This window comes from Nothoprocta perdicaria, unplaced genomic scaffold, assembly GCF_003342845.1.
Source record: "Nothoprocta perdicaria isolate Ctin4 unplaced genomic scaffold, notPer1 scaffold_58, whole genome shotgun sequence".
NCBI lineage: Eukaryota > Metazoa > Chordata > Aves > Tinamiformes > Tinamidae > Nothoprocta > Nothoprocta perdicaria.
Window position 1 is genome coordinate 2,096,172 of NW_020455843.1, and position 17,184 is coordinate 2,113,355.

A 17,184-nucleotide genomic window follows, 5' to 3' on the forward strand; every position below is an offset into this window, starting at 1 on the left:
CTGGGCGTTACTGGTCATAGGTAGTACTGGGCGTTACTGGTCATAGGTAGTACTGGGCGTTACTGGTCATAGGTAGTACTGGGCGTTACTGGTCAAACTTTGCTTGACATTCTACACCAATAAGTCAACGACCAAGAGACACAGCAGCTGGGGCAAGAGTTCCTCCAGCCTAATTCTAGGTTTACTGCCTCAAAATTGAGGAAAACATTCTGTGAAACATCCAACTATTACTGTTCCTTCCTAATTCTCTGATATATYGTATGTGAAATAAGTTTCATTCCAGTGTTTTGCACTACACTGTCAAGGCCACACCTATTAAAATTCAAATTAAAAATATTTACACCTTTCAGTGATAAAAACCTCACAGTAAGAATAGATGTTCATAGGTTTTAACACAAAAAATGCAAAGAGTTACAAACTTCTTTCAACCTGGCCTTGCACATGTTAGCAGCTGCTGAATTCTGCCCAATTTTCAGATGAACAGAGGATTAATCTTCCATGAAGTCTACAAAAAATAAATCCTCAAGTACAGCAGAGAAGACTACCTAAAGAACTTAGCCAGAAAAGCAAAACCTCTCTTACTGATTTTTGGGCAGAGAAGCCAGACATATGTTCAGATTTGGGAAGTTTGAGGAGAAGAAAAATAACCAAACAGAAAACAAAGGCCAAGAGCTTCTGTCTCTTCCTTYGCCACTTTTGGTCCATTTCCTATGGACTGCTATTCCCTTGAAAGCATATCCATATATAGGATGCTTTTATACTTCTTCAGTGAATTTCCYAGCAAAAAAGGCTTAGAACAGAGGTGTGAACCCAGGTCATTATGCCCTCAAATCGTCCAATAAATCATTCCTCAAATGGGCTTTAAACCTTCACRCTGAGCTGACGTCAAGCAAAGAAAGAAGGGCCACAGGGCAGTGCAAGAGCTCCCCACATGGCCCAGGGCAAATGAGGCCCCAGGGAAGARCAAAAGGGTGTCCCCAAACCCTTCTATTTCTTCTCCACAAACACACACCTCTGCTAAGCAAGGCAGCCAGACAAATGGGTCAGAAAAGGTTCAGGACACCCTACAGCAGAGCTRCAGACAACATTTCAGCAGGTTTAAGCCCCAGTGACCAATATCAAAGCTTACCTTTGCGACATGTGATTTGCCAAAGCTTGCAAATCACCTTTATCCTAGCAGCTTTAAGCCCCTGCTTCTAGCCATACCCACAGCACAGGACRCCTCAGAGACATCCCCACAGCAAACCACCAGTAGCACCAAGGCTGGAGGCCTTTGCTAGCTGATGTGGTCATGAGCTGGTTACAGACGCTCTGCAGGACCAAGGACAGGGAGGAATCCACATTCCCAGTCAAGCTGCTCATACATCAAGATATGCTGAGGACAAGGGTAAGTGAAGGAAGACTCAGAAGAGACTTCAACTCTCCTTCAAGGCATGAGGGTGAAGGCTCCTGAACTAGGGTTTCTATAGGGCTGAAGCTCAGCGAAATATCAGACCTCAAAAATCCCCCCAGATAGTCCTGACACTACATACATAAGCATTTATAGTGTATTCCTCTGTGCTGCAGCAGGAAATATTCTGAGAGTAAAGGTAGTAATTTTAAGTTGCTGACAATCTGGAGCAGAGCCCAGGCAGATTCTGCACCCTCAAACCAGTCTGAGAAGAACAAAGTTTCAAGAAGCTCCCAGTATTCATTTTGAAGAGTAGGAATGTAAGTGTGCAAGCACCCTGTGCCTACTGATAGGCTCAGGATAAAGAGCTGCACAAAAAAAAAAAGCAGAATTCTATGAGCAAGGGTTGCAATCATTCATAAAAGACTACACAAATTAAATCCAACTTCAAGCGAGTTAGAAGCTTTTACATTCAACCCAATTTATCTTCAGATGTTCCTGCTAAGACACCTATTACAAGGCACCCACACTAAAGTCTTGTAGCAAAAGCTTAGAAAACACTTCCTTATCTTTGCACATTCAATTATGGAAGCCAAAMTGCAGCCAAAAGCAACACCCTGAAAACCACACACCACAACATCACAACCCACTTCCATAATCTAAGTCAGACCTAAACTTCAAAAGTTCTTAACCTGGACAGAAAAGCAACCAAAAAGAAACAAACCACCCCCCAAGCACATACATGTTTTAGATATTATTCTTGTCCCCTCCCAAGTCATGAGGGCTGAGGATCAGTAACCAGATAGCTTTGCTCAGTGCAAGCCCAGCCACACAAGCATCCAACTGACAAAACACTCCATGGCCCTACAAAAACTGYGTTATTTATCTCCCTGCTCCTAACCAGTTTGTCTAAACCAAAGCCACAGGATGATTCTCAGATTGAAAACTTTGAGGCTCCAAATATTTTTCAAAAAGCATCTTTATAGCTCAGATCTCTCTGATGATGCATGTGGTTGTCTGGAGAGCACATATTTGGATGGCTCAAATCCCCAATGTTTGGTACTCTGCTGCTTTGAGACKGCCCAGGAATTTCATATTCCAGATCACCTTCATTCTTGGTGGTTTACAGCAGACACTTAGCCCTCCATGTGGTTTGCATTCCATACAGATCCTCAAAGAATCCATCTCACTTTCCACTTGCTGGGAGTAGCACATATTAATATATTCCATTATTTTAATTGCCCTCTCCTCATACTCTGCATGAAAGCATAACTGCTAAAAGGTGAGCACTTCCCATYGAGTTGCAGTGGTTCTTGAGTTTGTCTTCAGTTCTCCAGAAATGGTACAGTGATGCRCAGACCCCTTTTAAGGTTCTCATGTTTTACACAAGCAAGTTTTCCAGAATTTGTCATATTGATTCCCCAAATGACAGCCTTTCATCATTAGAACTTAATAACTAGAAGTTAGCTAATCTACACACCTTGTTTAGGCCAAGTCTGGTCTGCTATATGCATTGGTTACTGGAAGCCCTTTGGGGAAAGCTTGCTAACCTGGCCATAGCTGAATATCTCAGTTTAGCTAGGCATTACATACATGGCTTAGTCTCGGTCTACAGATCCRGAACAGGCATTTCCAGCTCTGACAGGACCACGACATGCTGCATGACAAGGAGCAAGGCAGAGCAAGCAGACATTACTCTGGCTGGAAGTGCGTGTGGGTCCCCAAAGTATTCTCCCTAAGGAAGCCTGGAGTACATTCCTTCTGAACTGCTTCACTACCTCTTTAAAATGAACAGTTTGACACTTTGACAGCCCTACAGAGCAATAGCGATGGAACTGAGGCATCCTGAGTCCATTCCAAAAGTGTGCAAGTTAGGGGCTCAAGTCCTATGTCAGATCTAGTGTTAACAAGGCACAATCTCTGAATTTGTTTTCGGGGGGTGAGGGCCTTTCAATCAGGCTCTTCACTGCTATCCTGAAAGCAGTTTGTCCCCTTTCCTTCACAGGGCAGGTTCAYAGTCCCCAGAGATTCCAGCTTTAAGGGCTCAGTCTCAAATGAAACCTGCCTTTTCACACCAAGCATCTTAAGCTGCTTCATTCCAGCAGTTACAAAGCACCCAGAGAAACCATCTAGAAACCYACCATGTGCTTGGCCCATTTTATTCTTCTCAGAGTAGATGTTCGATATCTACCAAGTACTGCAGACCACTGACTGCAAGAGACATCACAGTGGGAGAAGTTGCCACCTCACAGCACTTCCAAAGTTGGCTTGATGTGTAAAGTGACCACCCYGGAACAGAGCTCAGCAATTCCCCAGACAAAGCATCTCCAACAGAGCAGATTGCTATGCTCCTCCACTGGCATAGTGGTTCGTGTCCAAACAGATGAGTTAAAGACATATCTGCACACCTACCATGCTGGCTCCCAGCTTGGCACATGAGTTTACACTGTAAAGGAAGGAGACATCCTGTTTTCTCATGCCAACTTGAAGGGTGATAACCCCTCCCAGGGGCATGGGGAGAGTGCAAGGATGATCACACCTTCATGTATGGAGAATGGAACAGCAAGAATGTGCTCAACAGTTCTGGATTATCCCTGCCTATCCTGCACGCCACTATTTCAGGCAAGCTTTTTGGTTTTTATTCCAGGGACTTTAATACACTAGCAAACTCCAAGACAATCTGTGCTTTGATGTCAGTCTGATGCTTTGATCTGAAGACTCTTCATAAACTTTTGATTTCAAAAATTAAGGGTTAAGTGGAAATGGAGAAAGTGACTCAAAATTCAGATGGCCACGGTGGGAGCTATACAAAGCACAAAACCCAAGGCTCAATACAAGTACTGTATTGTTTCTTTTGGGCTCTCACTACAGCAGACAAACTACATTCTCTTCTTAAGAGGCACTAAGCTGATGTTCCTACAGCTTAGGTCTTGTTTGAGCACTTCCAACTCCCACAGCACCACCACAATCACCATTGGCTTGCAAATCTATCAGGAAGAGCCCACTGGACAAGTGCTGACTRACTGGGTTGCAGGGTGCTGACTGTCTGCACATGACAATAATCAATCCATTTAATCATCATTGCTTAATGAGAAATAAAAACACCTTCTACATATAGCTAATGTCTTCATTAAGTGAACACTGAGAACTTCTCATCTATAACATGCCATGTCGCCTGTTTATAGGYTTTTATCAACAGGTTTTCAAATGAGAAATAAAGAGTGCTATTACACATATCAAAGAGCATACTCAATGCACACTGTAAACAGGACATTGTATCAGAAAAATTCAAAGTCAGGCCAATGCTTCYATAAACATTGGCCAACATACCGTCAGTGAAGTCCAAAGCGTACACTGGAAATCTTCGTGCAATGTCATCAGAAATCCCCTTGCCAACATTGAGAAACTCATGCAACTAAAGAAAGGAAGGAAGTGCTGTGTCAGTTTAAAGGCTCACGCATTGTTAAATTGTCCTTATTCAATATTGATATGAGCAAAACTGGTCATTTTGAATAGGGCATTCAAATCAGATTTTACAATGATAATGGAAATAAACCCTTTGCGTTTTAATAATGATTTATATCCTGAGAAGCATTGTAAGAAAAACTCCCAAATTACCATATTTTCCTCCCTTCCCTCCCTCCCTCTTCCCCCTCCCCACTCATATCCCTGCTTCAWGACTGAGGGAACAGATACAGAACATGGAAGTGACCCTCCAAAAACACTGTTGGCCAACAMCACAATTAGATTCCAGGGTGAAATCCAATTGCTGGGTGATGCTTAAATACGCAAAGCATCAGTGTTGGATCAGAGCAGCCCTTCCACCCCTCCAACCAACATCTTCCTCTTTAGGGAGCAGTTTGCCTGATGGACCCTGAATTCATGGGAAAACCTCTAGAAGGGCCTCTTTGTACAAAGCGTTCTCTCCCTCAACACCTCCACAAAGGAGGAAGACTTCAAATCAATAGCAAGATACCTGTCTACACTTCAAGTTCTATTGAAAGAGAACACGCTGGAATTACCTCAGAAGAAATCCTAACTTCTGTCCATAAACAGAACAAATGCTGTCCCAAAGACCTGACATTACAGAATCACGGGATGGTTAAGGTTGGACGGTACCTCTAGAGATCATCTAGTTGTGTTCCCCTCTGTTTCTTCTCTGGGGACCTACAGGCTAACAAGTATTTGTTTACAAGAGCTGATGTGCACCAGAGGCAATACAGAGATTCTTAGAAATACATGACGGCTGTTATTGACTTCGAGCCTCCCAAATCTCACCACTAAATCCTTAAGGAAAACACACTGAAAGCATCAGAGYGAGCAACACTTGCAAACAAGACACCTGCCTTTTTTTTTCCCCCCCTTTCATCTTGAACTCTAAGTATAAATACTACTTAAATGCTACTTAAAAAATGGACCTTTTAGCTCTGATTACTCCAAGTCAACTCACAACATGTTTCCTGCAGACCTAAACACAGAATATGCACAGCCTCTGCCACAGTGTGCAACAGGAAAGTAGAAAGTTGTCACAGGTCCAACACCTTTGCCAACAAACCAACTCAACACAGCAGAGACCTAAGTCTTTTGCCTGGCTTATGTGCTGTGAAGCCTGACGGATTCAGGAAGGACTTGATGCTATTGTGTTCATTTAACAGACTACAGCTTCATCTTTCCTCCTAGAATTCACCTGTTTCACAGTGCCTGCAAGTTCAGAGTGATATCAAAGTAAAACCTCAAATTCACACCAGAAAACACAAACAAAAAACCACTAGAGACAATACACCCCCCCTGTCAGAGCAATCAGAATTGTAGGTGCAGAAGATTGCTAAGACAACCAATTCATGTCAGTTGCYGTATCTCGTTTCAGCTCCTGGACTCTGTTCTCTTTCCATTAGCTAATTGCCAATACACTTGCATTTTAAGTCTCTGTCCCAAACTTCAAGACCAAGACCTAGRTCTACATTCCTTTAGTGGTAGCACCTCTCATGGCCCCATCTGTGGTCCTCTCAAGGCAACATGCTGGTACTGGCATGCTTGCTCCAGAAGGCCTCTTTCCCAGAACTACATCCACCCCACCAGGCTAGAGTCCGAAAAGCCTTTGAAAACCATCACTCAAGTACCCTACACAACCTCCCTCAAGCTCCTATTCTTTTCTAAAGGTCCTTCTAGCACTTTGTGCTCCCCCCACTCATAGAGGTGGGAGTAGAAGACAGCACAAAGGAGCCTCCCCTAAAAAAAAATTGCTCAATTTATGAGACATCTACTTCCCATTTTACAAATTCCTTCAAGTATCTTGCCATAAACTGCCACTGCTTGGGTCAGAGCATGAGGCTTAATCAGCCTTACTAGTTTTGCAAACAGAAAATATCCTCCAAGTGCACAGACTCCTGCTCTCAGGCCCCAAGTAAAAGAGCAAACTCCTTTTCACATGGGTTTATATGTGCAATACAGGAGCTCCAGATTAGGGTATTTAACTTGGGAATGGCTACAGATTGTACGAGACTAGGGTGCAATTACAAGTTAGTTATCACATTAAAYGCTCCCTTTCATGCAGTCTATTATACAGAGGAAGCAAAGAGAGGTCTAGTAGAGACTGTTCTCACACAAAGTGATGAAGGCAGAATAAGGACCCCAAACTAACTCTSTTTCTCCAGGCAAAACTTTGTCAAGAAGATGGAAAGATAGCTCTTAAGGGCTATGTTGGCAAACCCACTTAGGGCAAGATAAGCACATTCATCTGTGAGACATCAGAACACGCAGGACAAGAAAAATGAAGAAAATGTTAAAAAACAACTCAAGTCAGTAAGACTAAGAATGGCTACTGCCAAGWACAGGCATTAAGGAAACGGACAGCTATTTACAGGACTGTCATCAGCTGATGGTCTGCCTGGCCAATAGCTCTTGCCAAGCTAGATGCTAGGAATACCACTTCTTGTGGCCAATATTTATCAGATCAGCACTGCTAACAGAATCCTGCTCTCTGATTCTGAGCCATAGGGCTGAAATCCCTRTAGACTTTAAAAAGGTACTTTTAGCAGAAGACCAAGTTGTCCTGAAGACACAGAGCTAGTATCCTGCCAGCCATCCCTTTGAGGTTCTGAGATCAAAGACTTGAACTTGATTCACTCATGCAACACTACAGAAGTTAGTCCARATATCACTACTCAATGACCGAGTTTGAAGAACATTTCAAGACTCACAGAATGGTTGAGGTTGAAAGGGACCCCTAGAGATCRTCTAGTCCAACTCCCTGCTCCAGCAGGGACACCCAGAGCATGGGGCACCCAGTCACATCCAGGTGGGTTTGGAATATYGAGAGAAGGAGACTCCAAAACCTCCCTGGACAGCGTGTTCTATTGCTAAGACTGGATCTACTAGCTCTTAAACTTGCAGGAATGGTAACTGACACAAACTTCAAGTTTCTATCTATACACGAGGGCACTCTATCGGAAGTCATGGACTTGCTCATTTCCAGATGTGCGGCTCAAAAACTTAATCCCACTCCAGAAAAAATACAAGTGATAAAGTCAAACTGTCACAKCATAGACAACACAAAGCTTTATGACTAGGAATTCATAGACAAGAGTAGCAGGCTAGAGATGGCAAACAAGTTTGTTTTGCAGGTATGTTGTGTGGTTAAAGGAGAAATTTATGAACGGAAAAGAAATGCAGTAACCAATACACAGGAAATTCCAGAAAAGAAAGCAGAATTACAGCATTTCCCTCAAACTTCAGAGTAGAAAGACAGCTCAGTACAGAGCTACAGATCAAACAGCAAGAAATCAAGCAAAGTATGTACTGGCAGATAACTTTCAAGTGAAATTACTGTGTATGGGCAAGCTAAAGAAATCTGACTGTAGAAAAGACAAGCAGCAGCATCTTCAGAAACTTCTGATTGTAAGGATTAAGTATTTTGTGTTGACAAAGCTCAGCCATCCATTAATCCTATTTTCAACTAGGTATKTGGAAGCAAAGCCTGTGACCATCAACTCCCTACTGGTCTCGGTCCCATCAAGCCTTGCACCTTAAGTGTCTTCCTTGGGTTTATGGCAGGATTTGAACATGAGYATACACCTGTTTGCAGAAACTTCAGTACACAGAGCTTGCTAAGGGGACACGATGGACAAGCAGCATAACTGCTTTTTTCCCCTTAACCCTAATCCCTCACATGTAWGCATTTAGACACCACCACAACACGAAGACACAAGTTGAGCAGCCTTACCTTGAGCGGCTTAGGGCCGTGCGGCTTATGCCCATCGCTCACTGCTGAGGGTCTCTGATTCACCACCGTGAGYAAGTGACGTTGGTGGACTAAGGCTTCCTTGAACTCCTCTTCAGTTTTGGTCTCTAGAAGTTTCTGCCGAAAGGTTATGTCTGAAAACATTGTGGCAAAGGTCCGGCCCACCTCTGTGGCTGTTTTGGTACTTTTCTGAGAGGATGCAGTAGGGAAGAAAGGACAAAAACAAATTAATCTTTTTCCCCTCCCTACTCCCAACATTCTTCTTTTACTGCCAGAAGCAAGCCACTGGTTTGGCCCTTCCAGCACCACTGTCTGGTGAACATRCCATCCTGCTAACTTGCATTTGGGACCCCCAAGGATTCCCCATGGGGAATAACACACACGGAATTGTTCCAGACATGAACATACCAACCACAGCAGGAGCTCTGTGCACATGTTGATGCACAGTCCAACAGCAGAAACATGGATCTGCTCCTCTGCCAGCTTACCAGGACAAAAGCCAAAACTGAATCGTGCTGAGCATATGTACAGTTTATCCCCCAGTCCTTCAAGGCTAGGACTAAATAGAGAAGGATTCTTGCTTATTCTGTAGCATCTCCTGCTTTCCTGCTACTGTGGTGCAAAGATTCAGTGGTCAAGACTCCTGCAGGTGGAGGTACCTGGCTGTGTTTTCCAGGAGACAAGGATTATTGTGTACAGCTGTTTCACCATCTTTATATTTTCTAGGCATTAAAACCCAATTTGGTTGGTTTCTCTAGGGCAGTTCCAGTAGAAGTAGACATTAAGAGCTCTCAGCTAAAATAACAGGGAAGGCACAAGGCAAAGGCAGAGAAAACAAGCAGCTGAACTTGAAATACTTGTATGCTTCTCTAACCCATGCCTGGAAGGGGCAGGAGACTTAAGAGCATGAAAAACCGTCTATTCACAGACTAACATTTCTGTGAGCTACAGGCTTGGTATTTGAGGATGCAGTTTAAATAACATCAAAAAACTTTTCCCATTACTTCAAGCACAGTGTAAATTAGATAAGGCAACACTAAGGGAGAGGAGCAGGGACTTGGCCATTTAGTGCAGGGACGGACACATCTATAAATCCCGACCTGCTCAACTTACTGCATCACTTTAGCCAGTGCAGAAAGATACAAGGCATCTTGGAACACAAGATCCTAAGCTATGTGCAGTCAGGGCCAAGACTAAAAGCTGTTTCTGATGCTAGTGTTTTAAGCATCCTCTTTGCTACACTCAGCTCCCTCTCTACAGCTGGAGACACCCAAACAGCCGCCCTCCTTTGGAAGGCCTCCAAGCTCGTAGCATGACTGTAGAGTAGTAGTTAGCGTGTGTTATTGATCTGACTTAACTCTCGTGATTCACAACAAAGCAGATGAGCCATCTCTTCATGAGCACAACCCAATTAATTCAGCGCCGTCTGATGTGGAGGCATGGACACGTGGGTGACACCACACTAGTGTCTGTCATCCTTTAAACACTGATTGCTCATCACCTGCCTCCTTCTCACCTTCACCCTCTTCTATTGCAGCTAATGTCACTTCAGATGTGCTCACTAGAGYTCCTTTGACTTTAGCTTCCACAAGGTCTGGATTTGGGGTCTATGGAGCTTGTTTTAAGGGCTTTTGAGCTTGATCCATCCAGATTAAACCAGCCTGGATTTGTCGCAGCAGGGGAAAGGGTGAAGGCTTCTTATTTCACCTCTGAGATGCAGTCTCCTTGAGCTGAACACAGTCAATAGTTACTTCAAGTTGCTCAATACTGTCTACTTTCTTTGCTCCCCCACTCTAATTCATCTTTCCTAGAGATGAGTGTTTGTAAGTCTGTGCTATTCCTCTGAACTGTTCAAGTCTTTCTGTCCACTCTCTACATTAAAGACCAAAGAACTGTATTCCTTTGCACAACAGATGCCCATTTCCTGGGCTTTTTTTTTCCCCCCATCGCCTCCAAGCAAAGCTCATTTAATCTGTTACTGTCAGCAGGTTAATTATTTTAACTGCTGTACCAGAAATGCGTACTTAGAGCTGGCTAAATCAACTCATTTAAAGTAAAGCATATTGGCAACTGCAGCTTCGCTTGGCCTCCTCTCCCTTTCCTTAATTTGATGCTGTCCATTAAAGCYGCAGACTTTCAGGATACAAGCGGATGCAGAGCTGTTTGTTGGGTGCTCTGCACGTAGCTGGCTGGAGATAAGCGAAGTGCCACACAATGAGAGAGAGATCAATGCAACTGCAAGCCCGGCGAATTGTTTGCTCGTGCATTTCATAGGGGACATCAATATGTTTYCAGCCTGTAGGGTTTCAGATCTATGCCAAGAGCACTGAACCACTCAGTCTGGAAAGATCTGCCAAAAATCCTGGGAAATAAGGAAACATCAGTATTTCCATTTAAACAAGGGTGGTGGTGGAGGGAGGAAGACAGACAGACAAGACGAAGAGGTCCCAGGGTCACACAGATAGCATCGAGAAGCAGGAAATGCAATCCGGATCTCTCGYGTTTCAGACAAGGTCTCCGACCTCCCCAGCACCTCCCAGGAGCACAGACAGAGCAGCCTAAGAGCTTAGTCAGACAGCTGGAGCATGACAAGGTCTTGAGCTTTGAACTCCTCAGCCATAAGACAGCAGGACAGGACACACATGGGCTGATCAAGTCTGTGTCCCAGGGCTTTTTAGAAGTCAAAACAACAATTCCCAATTGCTTTTAATGGGCCCTATGATACAGTGAATGAGTGTGTTACCAAGTCATTTCTTGGTATTACATCTGTGCACAACGACCAAGCACACCTGAACAAGCTTTAACCTTGTTGTTCAAGGTGGCAACAGCCCTCAAGACATAGCCACAGGGACCTTGAGATATTTTAACCTTACAAGCACCCTGGCTCCCAACTAGCCTCACCCATACCACAGCACAGCTCACAAAACTGCATTTCTGTTAGCTAAGTCGGTGCTTCTACAACTGCATCTACACTGCAGCATAGAGTTTTTGCTGGCATAAAAACCCCCAGAACTTCAATGTAGATACAGACCAAAGACAGCCCTTTTGCCAGGACGACTTTAGCCATTAACAGCTTTCTTTGCCTCAAAAAGCCAATAAAGCTGGAGGAAGAAAAAGTATCTGTAGATTACCACTTGTAGTAACCACAGATTGTGGAAACAGCAAGAATTGAGCATAGGGAGACTACAAATACTTGACTCACAGCATTTCCACCATGTCAGGAGAGAGACCTTTCTGCAGCACTGGACAAGGATGTAGTTAATTAAAATCCATCCCTGATGCACAGTTGGAAAGCAGTTTTGACAAGTGCTGGGAAGGTTTCAAATTTTGTCATATCCCCCGTGCCTACAGCAGAGTGGAGTTATTAACCTAAGGAGAAAAGTCAAGAAAAAGCAATCCTGGGAGAACCCTCAAGCACCACAGTAAGAGAGCAATACTCACCATTTTAGGAGGAGCCAGGACTAATATCACAAATCTCACTTCGCAGGAATTCTCACCCCAATTCTGAGGCCTCTCCAGGCGGCTGATGCAAACGTGACGTCGCTGAAGGGACTTTATAGTGCAACTGTCAAAGGAGACAGCATGATTATCCCTCAGGCGTTAGGAAATGCTGCCCTATTCTGGTAGGCAAGATCTACCAAGAGACATTTCAGCGGTGAGAAACACAAGGCAGTTAGTTGTGACAAGGCTCAATGATGTCTTTAACAATGACTTCAAATTGTTACCCTGATTAGGACTTTTGTAGAATTTGAACTCCATGCTTTTATGGGATATAGCTTTCAAGATTAAGAGGCTCATTCTCACTCCTCCACATCTGCTTTTTTTAATTAAAAAAGGCAAGACCATGACTTGTATTTGCGGTGCTACAGAAGCTTTTGCTAAAGGGTCCTCTTAAAAAACCAAACACCTAAATAAATGGTAAGCACTTCACACCTCCAAAAGGACTCTGGGAGGTGAGTCTGGGAGGGAGGCGGATTGGACTAGATGACCTCTAGAGGTCCCTTCCAAACTTAGGGATTCCATGGTTCTATGAAGTGAAATGAAACAGAAAAAGGTGAGGCAAGGTACCAAACCAACTCATCTCCATCTCTCCTTGTGCCTTGGGGAGATCTATCAGTAGATGTTTCAATAACTTTCCCTTTTCCCTCTCAGCTGTTTTTCCTTTTGGTTAAGGACATGCTACAGAGACCAAGTTGACCTTCACGCCTAAGGCCCGGGGAGGCTGGAGCAGTCTCAAGTGCTGCTCAAAAGCCAGTGTTCAACTGCAACTCAGGCAACTGGGCTAGGCATGGAAAGGACATTTGATTAAGCAAGACTCCCATAACCAAGACCAGTGACCAGTCCTTTGATACTAAGGCCACATTTGCAGGCTGTGAAAGACCAAGAACTTCACACTGCGATATTTCAAGTGGTGATCAAGGAACTATCATTTTTTCCTACTGGAAACTCAGAAAAAGCAGCAAAGTAATTTGGTACAGTTGCATAGTGCCATGGCAAGAGCAGGAGGTTAATGCCAACCCAGACAGCAGCCTTTTCATTCCCTCCTGATACTGCAAAGTTGTTCAGGAAGTCACTGAAGAGACAGATACATGGTCTCTGCATAGTCACATGCAGAGATACAGAGGTGCCCATTTCCCCGCCTCAAACTTTCAAACTGTGGTTAAAAAAAAATCCCTAAAACTATTTGTTATTTCCTTTTCACCCAAACACCTATCACAGTAAGTCACTCCATTTCTTCTCCAAAATTATGACCTCCCTTTCCTTCCAACATTTTCAAGCACATGTGCCGTGAAGGCCATTCCAGCAATGACTCCTGAAGCTCTTTAGCAGGAGATGTTCTTCAGGAGCACAGGATATTGAGGCATAAGATATTCTTAGTTCTCCTTAACTCGCATATAAAATTACCTCTTCCTTTTTAAATTGTTTCTTTTCAACAAATGATCAGGATATCATTTTATTCATACAAATTAGAGGCACTTGTTGGAAAGGGGCACTTCCAAATAATTTATAGCATGCCGATGAAACTATGAGGAAGACATAACTTCATACATTTCCTAACTTCTCTCTACCATGGCTTCTTGATTTTTTTTTTTTTTTTTTTTTTTTTAAAGTTTCTCTCTTCCAGGGCTTATTTCTGTAGGGAAAAGAGGGGAAAAAAAGGCAAATCCTTAAAATAGAAATAAATCTAACATGACTGAAAAATACAACCCAAGCTAACCTCTTCTAGAGACATCCAAAATGCAGTTGAGACCACTATCAACACCCAGTGTAGTTCAGGACCTGCAAGAGCCCTTGTCCTTCTCTCCCAAATGACGAAATAAGCAGAGTCAAGAGCACTCTCAGAGCCTCTTGGTAGCAGTTCTGCTGTGGCTGGGCAGCATGCAAGTTACCTTTTGTTGCAGGAAATCCACCAAGTTGACCAATACCTTTTATGAATATGGATTAAGGCAAAATAAAGCATAAAATGCATGAACAAGGCAGGGAATAGTTAATACGGCATGAGAAAACAGATGCATTTGTATTCTGCTTATATCTCAAGTCAACATTTTAATTCCTCAGCTTCTAAGCTGGCTGATCAAGTTATTTGCTCTGAAAATGAGGCCTCCCTAGTCATTTAGAGAATCACTCCTGTTCTGGAGATGGCCAGAACCTGATATTGAGTATCTCCAGCACTACACTAACACTCTGCAGACCCTACCTTTTCTACAGGTCAGGTAGCATATGATCCAGCAAGAAACAAGACCCTAAAATATGACCTCTACTGAACTGCTAAGTACAGTCAGAAAAAGATTATTACAGAGCAAGCACTGGTCACATTAGCAGGTACTCTGGTGCTGGAAGGAACAACGGACCCCAGGGCATGCAGTACAGAAGCTTACACTTGTGTTGATACCAGCACACAGGAAGACCTCTCCCCTTGTTACAGTATGCAAAGTTCTACTGCAATACAGCTGTTATTTGGGAAAAAAAGTTATAGGGCTATAATTAAGCCACCCGCTTATTCTTCAAAATCGAGTTGATAGCCAATATTCCCTCACTGAAGGGACAGTGTTGACCACTGAAGATTGCCCTAGGGCAACTCAGGGATGCAGTCTAAACCTATATGGGTATTAAATGGACTGAGTCTGTTTAGGAAGGGTCAGAACAACAACAAATTCAAGGAAATGACATTGAGAACAGCTCCAAAGCATACGGGCATGGCTGCACGGAGTGGAGGAGCACAGCTTGGAGAAGGAACACAGCCTAAGTGAGGCAAATTCCTTTTCCAAATGGAGCAAAAGTCTTCAAGCAGCACTTAAATTGCCACTTAAGAAAAAAGAACCAGTTATCTAAAACCAAAGTGAAACTTTGGACAAGACGTTTTTAGTTGACCCTAGAACTCAAGCACTGTTTTGAGAGAGTTCTCTTTTGGTTTGAGTTGTACTACTTTTAGCTCTCTTGGTTTGGCCACATAGCTTAAAGAAATCCATTTTTACTCAGTCACGTATGAAAGTACTGAGCTATGATTTAATGAGATGCCAGGTTACGTTTTCAGCAGTTTTATCCTGATCCTCCAATAACTCAATTCATTAAAAGCCATTTCAATTATAGCACGTTTTCTACTTCAGTGTCCTCCTATGGGTTGCACGTCCAGGAACAGTCACCGGGGCATTCAGATGGTGAGAACTGGCAGGGCTCCCCCAAAATCACTGATACACCGAGTCTCACACACACTGTGTGTGACAAGATCTGACCTACGCCCAAAATGTTATCAGAGTAATAACACGTTTTTCAAACAAATCATAAAAGAGTCAAATTATGGTGACCCAGGAGAAACAGAAGCTCTTTAAACAGGGCAAGAAAGGAAGTTAATTCAGAAACAAATTATCCCCTGCAGTAAGAAAAAATGCCCAGCAGAGGTAATCAGCTAGCCAGCCTTTTCCTGTCCCAGGGCAGAGCAACAATGACACTTACAGTTCCCGCACACTGCAAATAAATCTTCCTCCAGAAACCAGCTCCAAGCAAAGGCTTTCAGAAACCAGAATTTGCAAGCAAAAAATTTGCTTTTGGCCAGCAGGATGGTTCACCAGGGCAGCAATAACTCAGCCCAGTTTGCACCAAGGCACAGCAAAATCCCCCCAAGCTGCATGCAGTTTGGGACTGCTAGAGACATCCTGCTGAGCTCTGCAGAGACTCATCTTCCCTAGCAGTTAATCTTTAAGGGAAGCAGGGAGAAAGTGTTTCCTACAGGCCAGCACAGGAGAAAGCCTCCTCCTTCCTCCAGGCACGCTGCGGGCACTGAGCCAAAGTGCCTTTCCCACCAACAGCTCCCCTCTGGGGACTCCAATTCCCAGTTAAGGGCTTGAGTTTGAGAACTCCCTTCCATAACAAGGCAGCTGCAAGAGCCTCAGCTGGTCAGCAGTACCCAGAGCAGGCAGAGAAGGGTGCTATGAGCACCCCTTTAATTCTTTGAGCTTAAGGAATGCTTAAAAGGTTACATTTGCAAGCTTTGAGAGAGAAGCTGCCGTTTAGATGACTCCTAATTCTATAATCAGTTCTGCTAAAACATGAATATTTGCTTTTGTAACAGCTGAATTAATTCCCCACAGCATCCCCTTGTTATTTGAAAGAAGGGACACTTTGTGGAATACACAGCAACTGATACATTGCATTTTTAAAGCTATCCAATGTTGAAAATTGCAGCGTTTTTCCTACAGCTTATTTAGAACATACACACCTCAAGGTCCAGAGAGTGTCTTAAACATGCTAGAAAAACTTGGTTTTTACTTTTTAGAGATGCATTAGTAGCACGCTCCACACAATGATCAATTCCACATGAAAACTGAAAAATGACTATTCAAACACTAATGCAGACATCAGTTGTGCTTAATGCCCATTATAACCTCACACTTCCTTTTTTTTCTTGCATTATGCTCCTCCACAGGACCCACGGCAATGACACTGTAGCAGAATAAGCAATTTTAGAGCAGCATAGAATACATGAACCAGCGAGCCACCCCTCTTTGCTTGCAGAGGCCTTTCCCCCCTGCTTTGCCTTTTCCTGCCCCTTCAGCAAATTAGCTGAAGGCCCTCAAGTTAAGGTGTTGGCAACAGACTTATCAAGGCAACCAAAAGAAATAGCTCTTTAAAGAGCTTTCAACTATTCAATACAAGCTACAAGCAGCTTGGCCCCGCGTCCTTTTCTCTTTAAACTTCGGGGGGAAAAGCCTTATCTATCCTGGTGAGCATAGAGCCCAGAGACAGTGCTGCTATAGGAACTTCATTCACCTCAGACACCATTTATTAAATAATCCACACAGCTGTTGCTGCTCCTAGGAGGACAGTGGGGAGATATGCACCAGCAGTCAGTTGACACCTAATTTAACATTCCTAACATTATGGGCCCTTCTTCCCACCTACAAGAGAAGGAAGCAAAAGCTCTGCAAGAGCAAAACTAATAGCCCTTGCATAGAGGATCCTTCCCCATCCTTGCCAATCCAGGCATGCAGAGTACCCAGTCCATCCTCCTAAGGCATCTGGTCATGGTGAACTGGGCTGGTTCCTAAGGAACTCA

General features: G+C 43.6%; 1 protein-coding gene across 4 annotated transcripts in view; it reads right to left on the minus strand.

Moving 5' to 3' along the window:
• The window catches only part of SLC4A11 (solute carrier family 4 member 11), a 128,951-nt gene that overhangs the window by 25,915 nt on the left and 85,852 nt on the right, over positions 1-17,184 (minus strand). For all 4 annotated transcript variants that reach the window (XM_026048874.1, XM_026048875.1, XM_026048873.1 and 1 more), the window contains 3 exons: positions 12,072-12,195; positions 8,613-8,819; positions 4,721-4,805 (listed from right to left, as the gene is read on the minus strand). In XM_026048874.1, the coding sequence (XP_025904659.1) occupies positions 4,721-4,805; positions 8,613-8,819; positions 12,072-12,195 (416 nt within the window). The remainder of the gene's footprint in view (positions 1-4,720; positions 4,806-8,612; positions 8,820-12,071; positions 12,196-17,184) is intronic.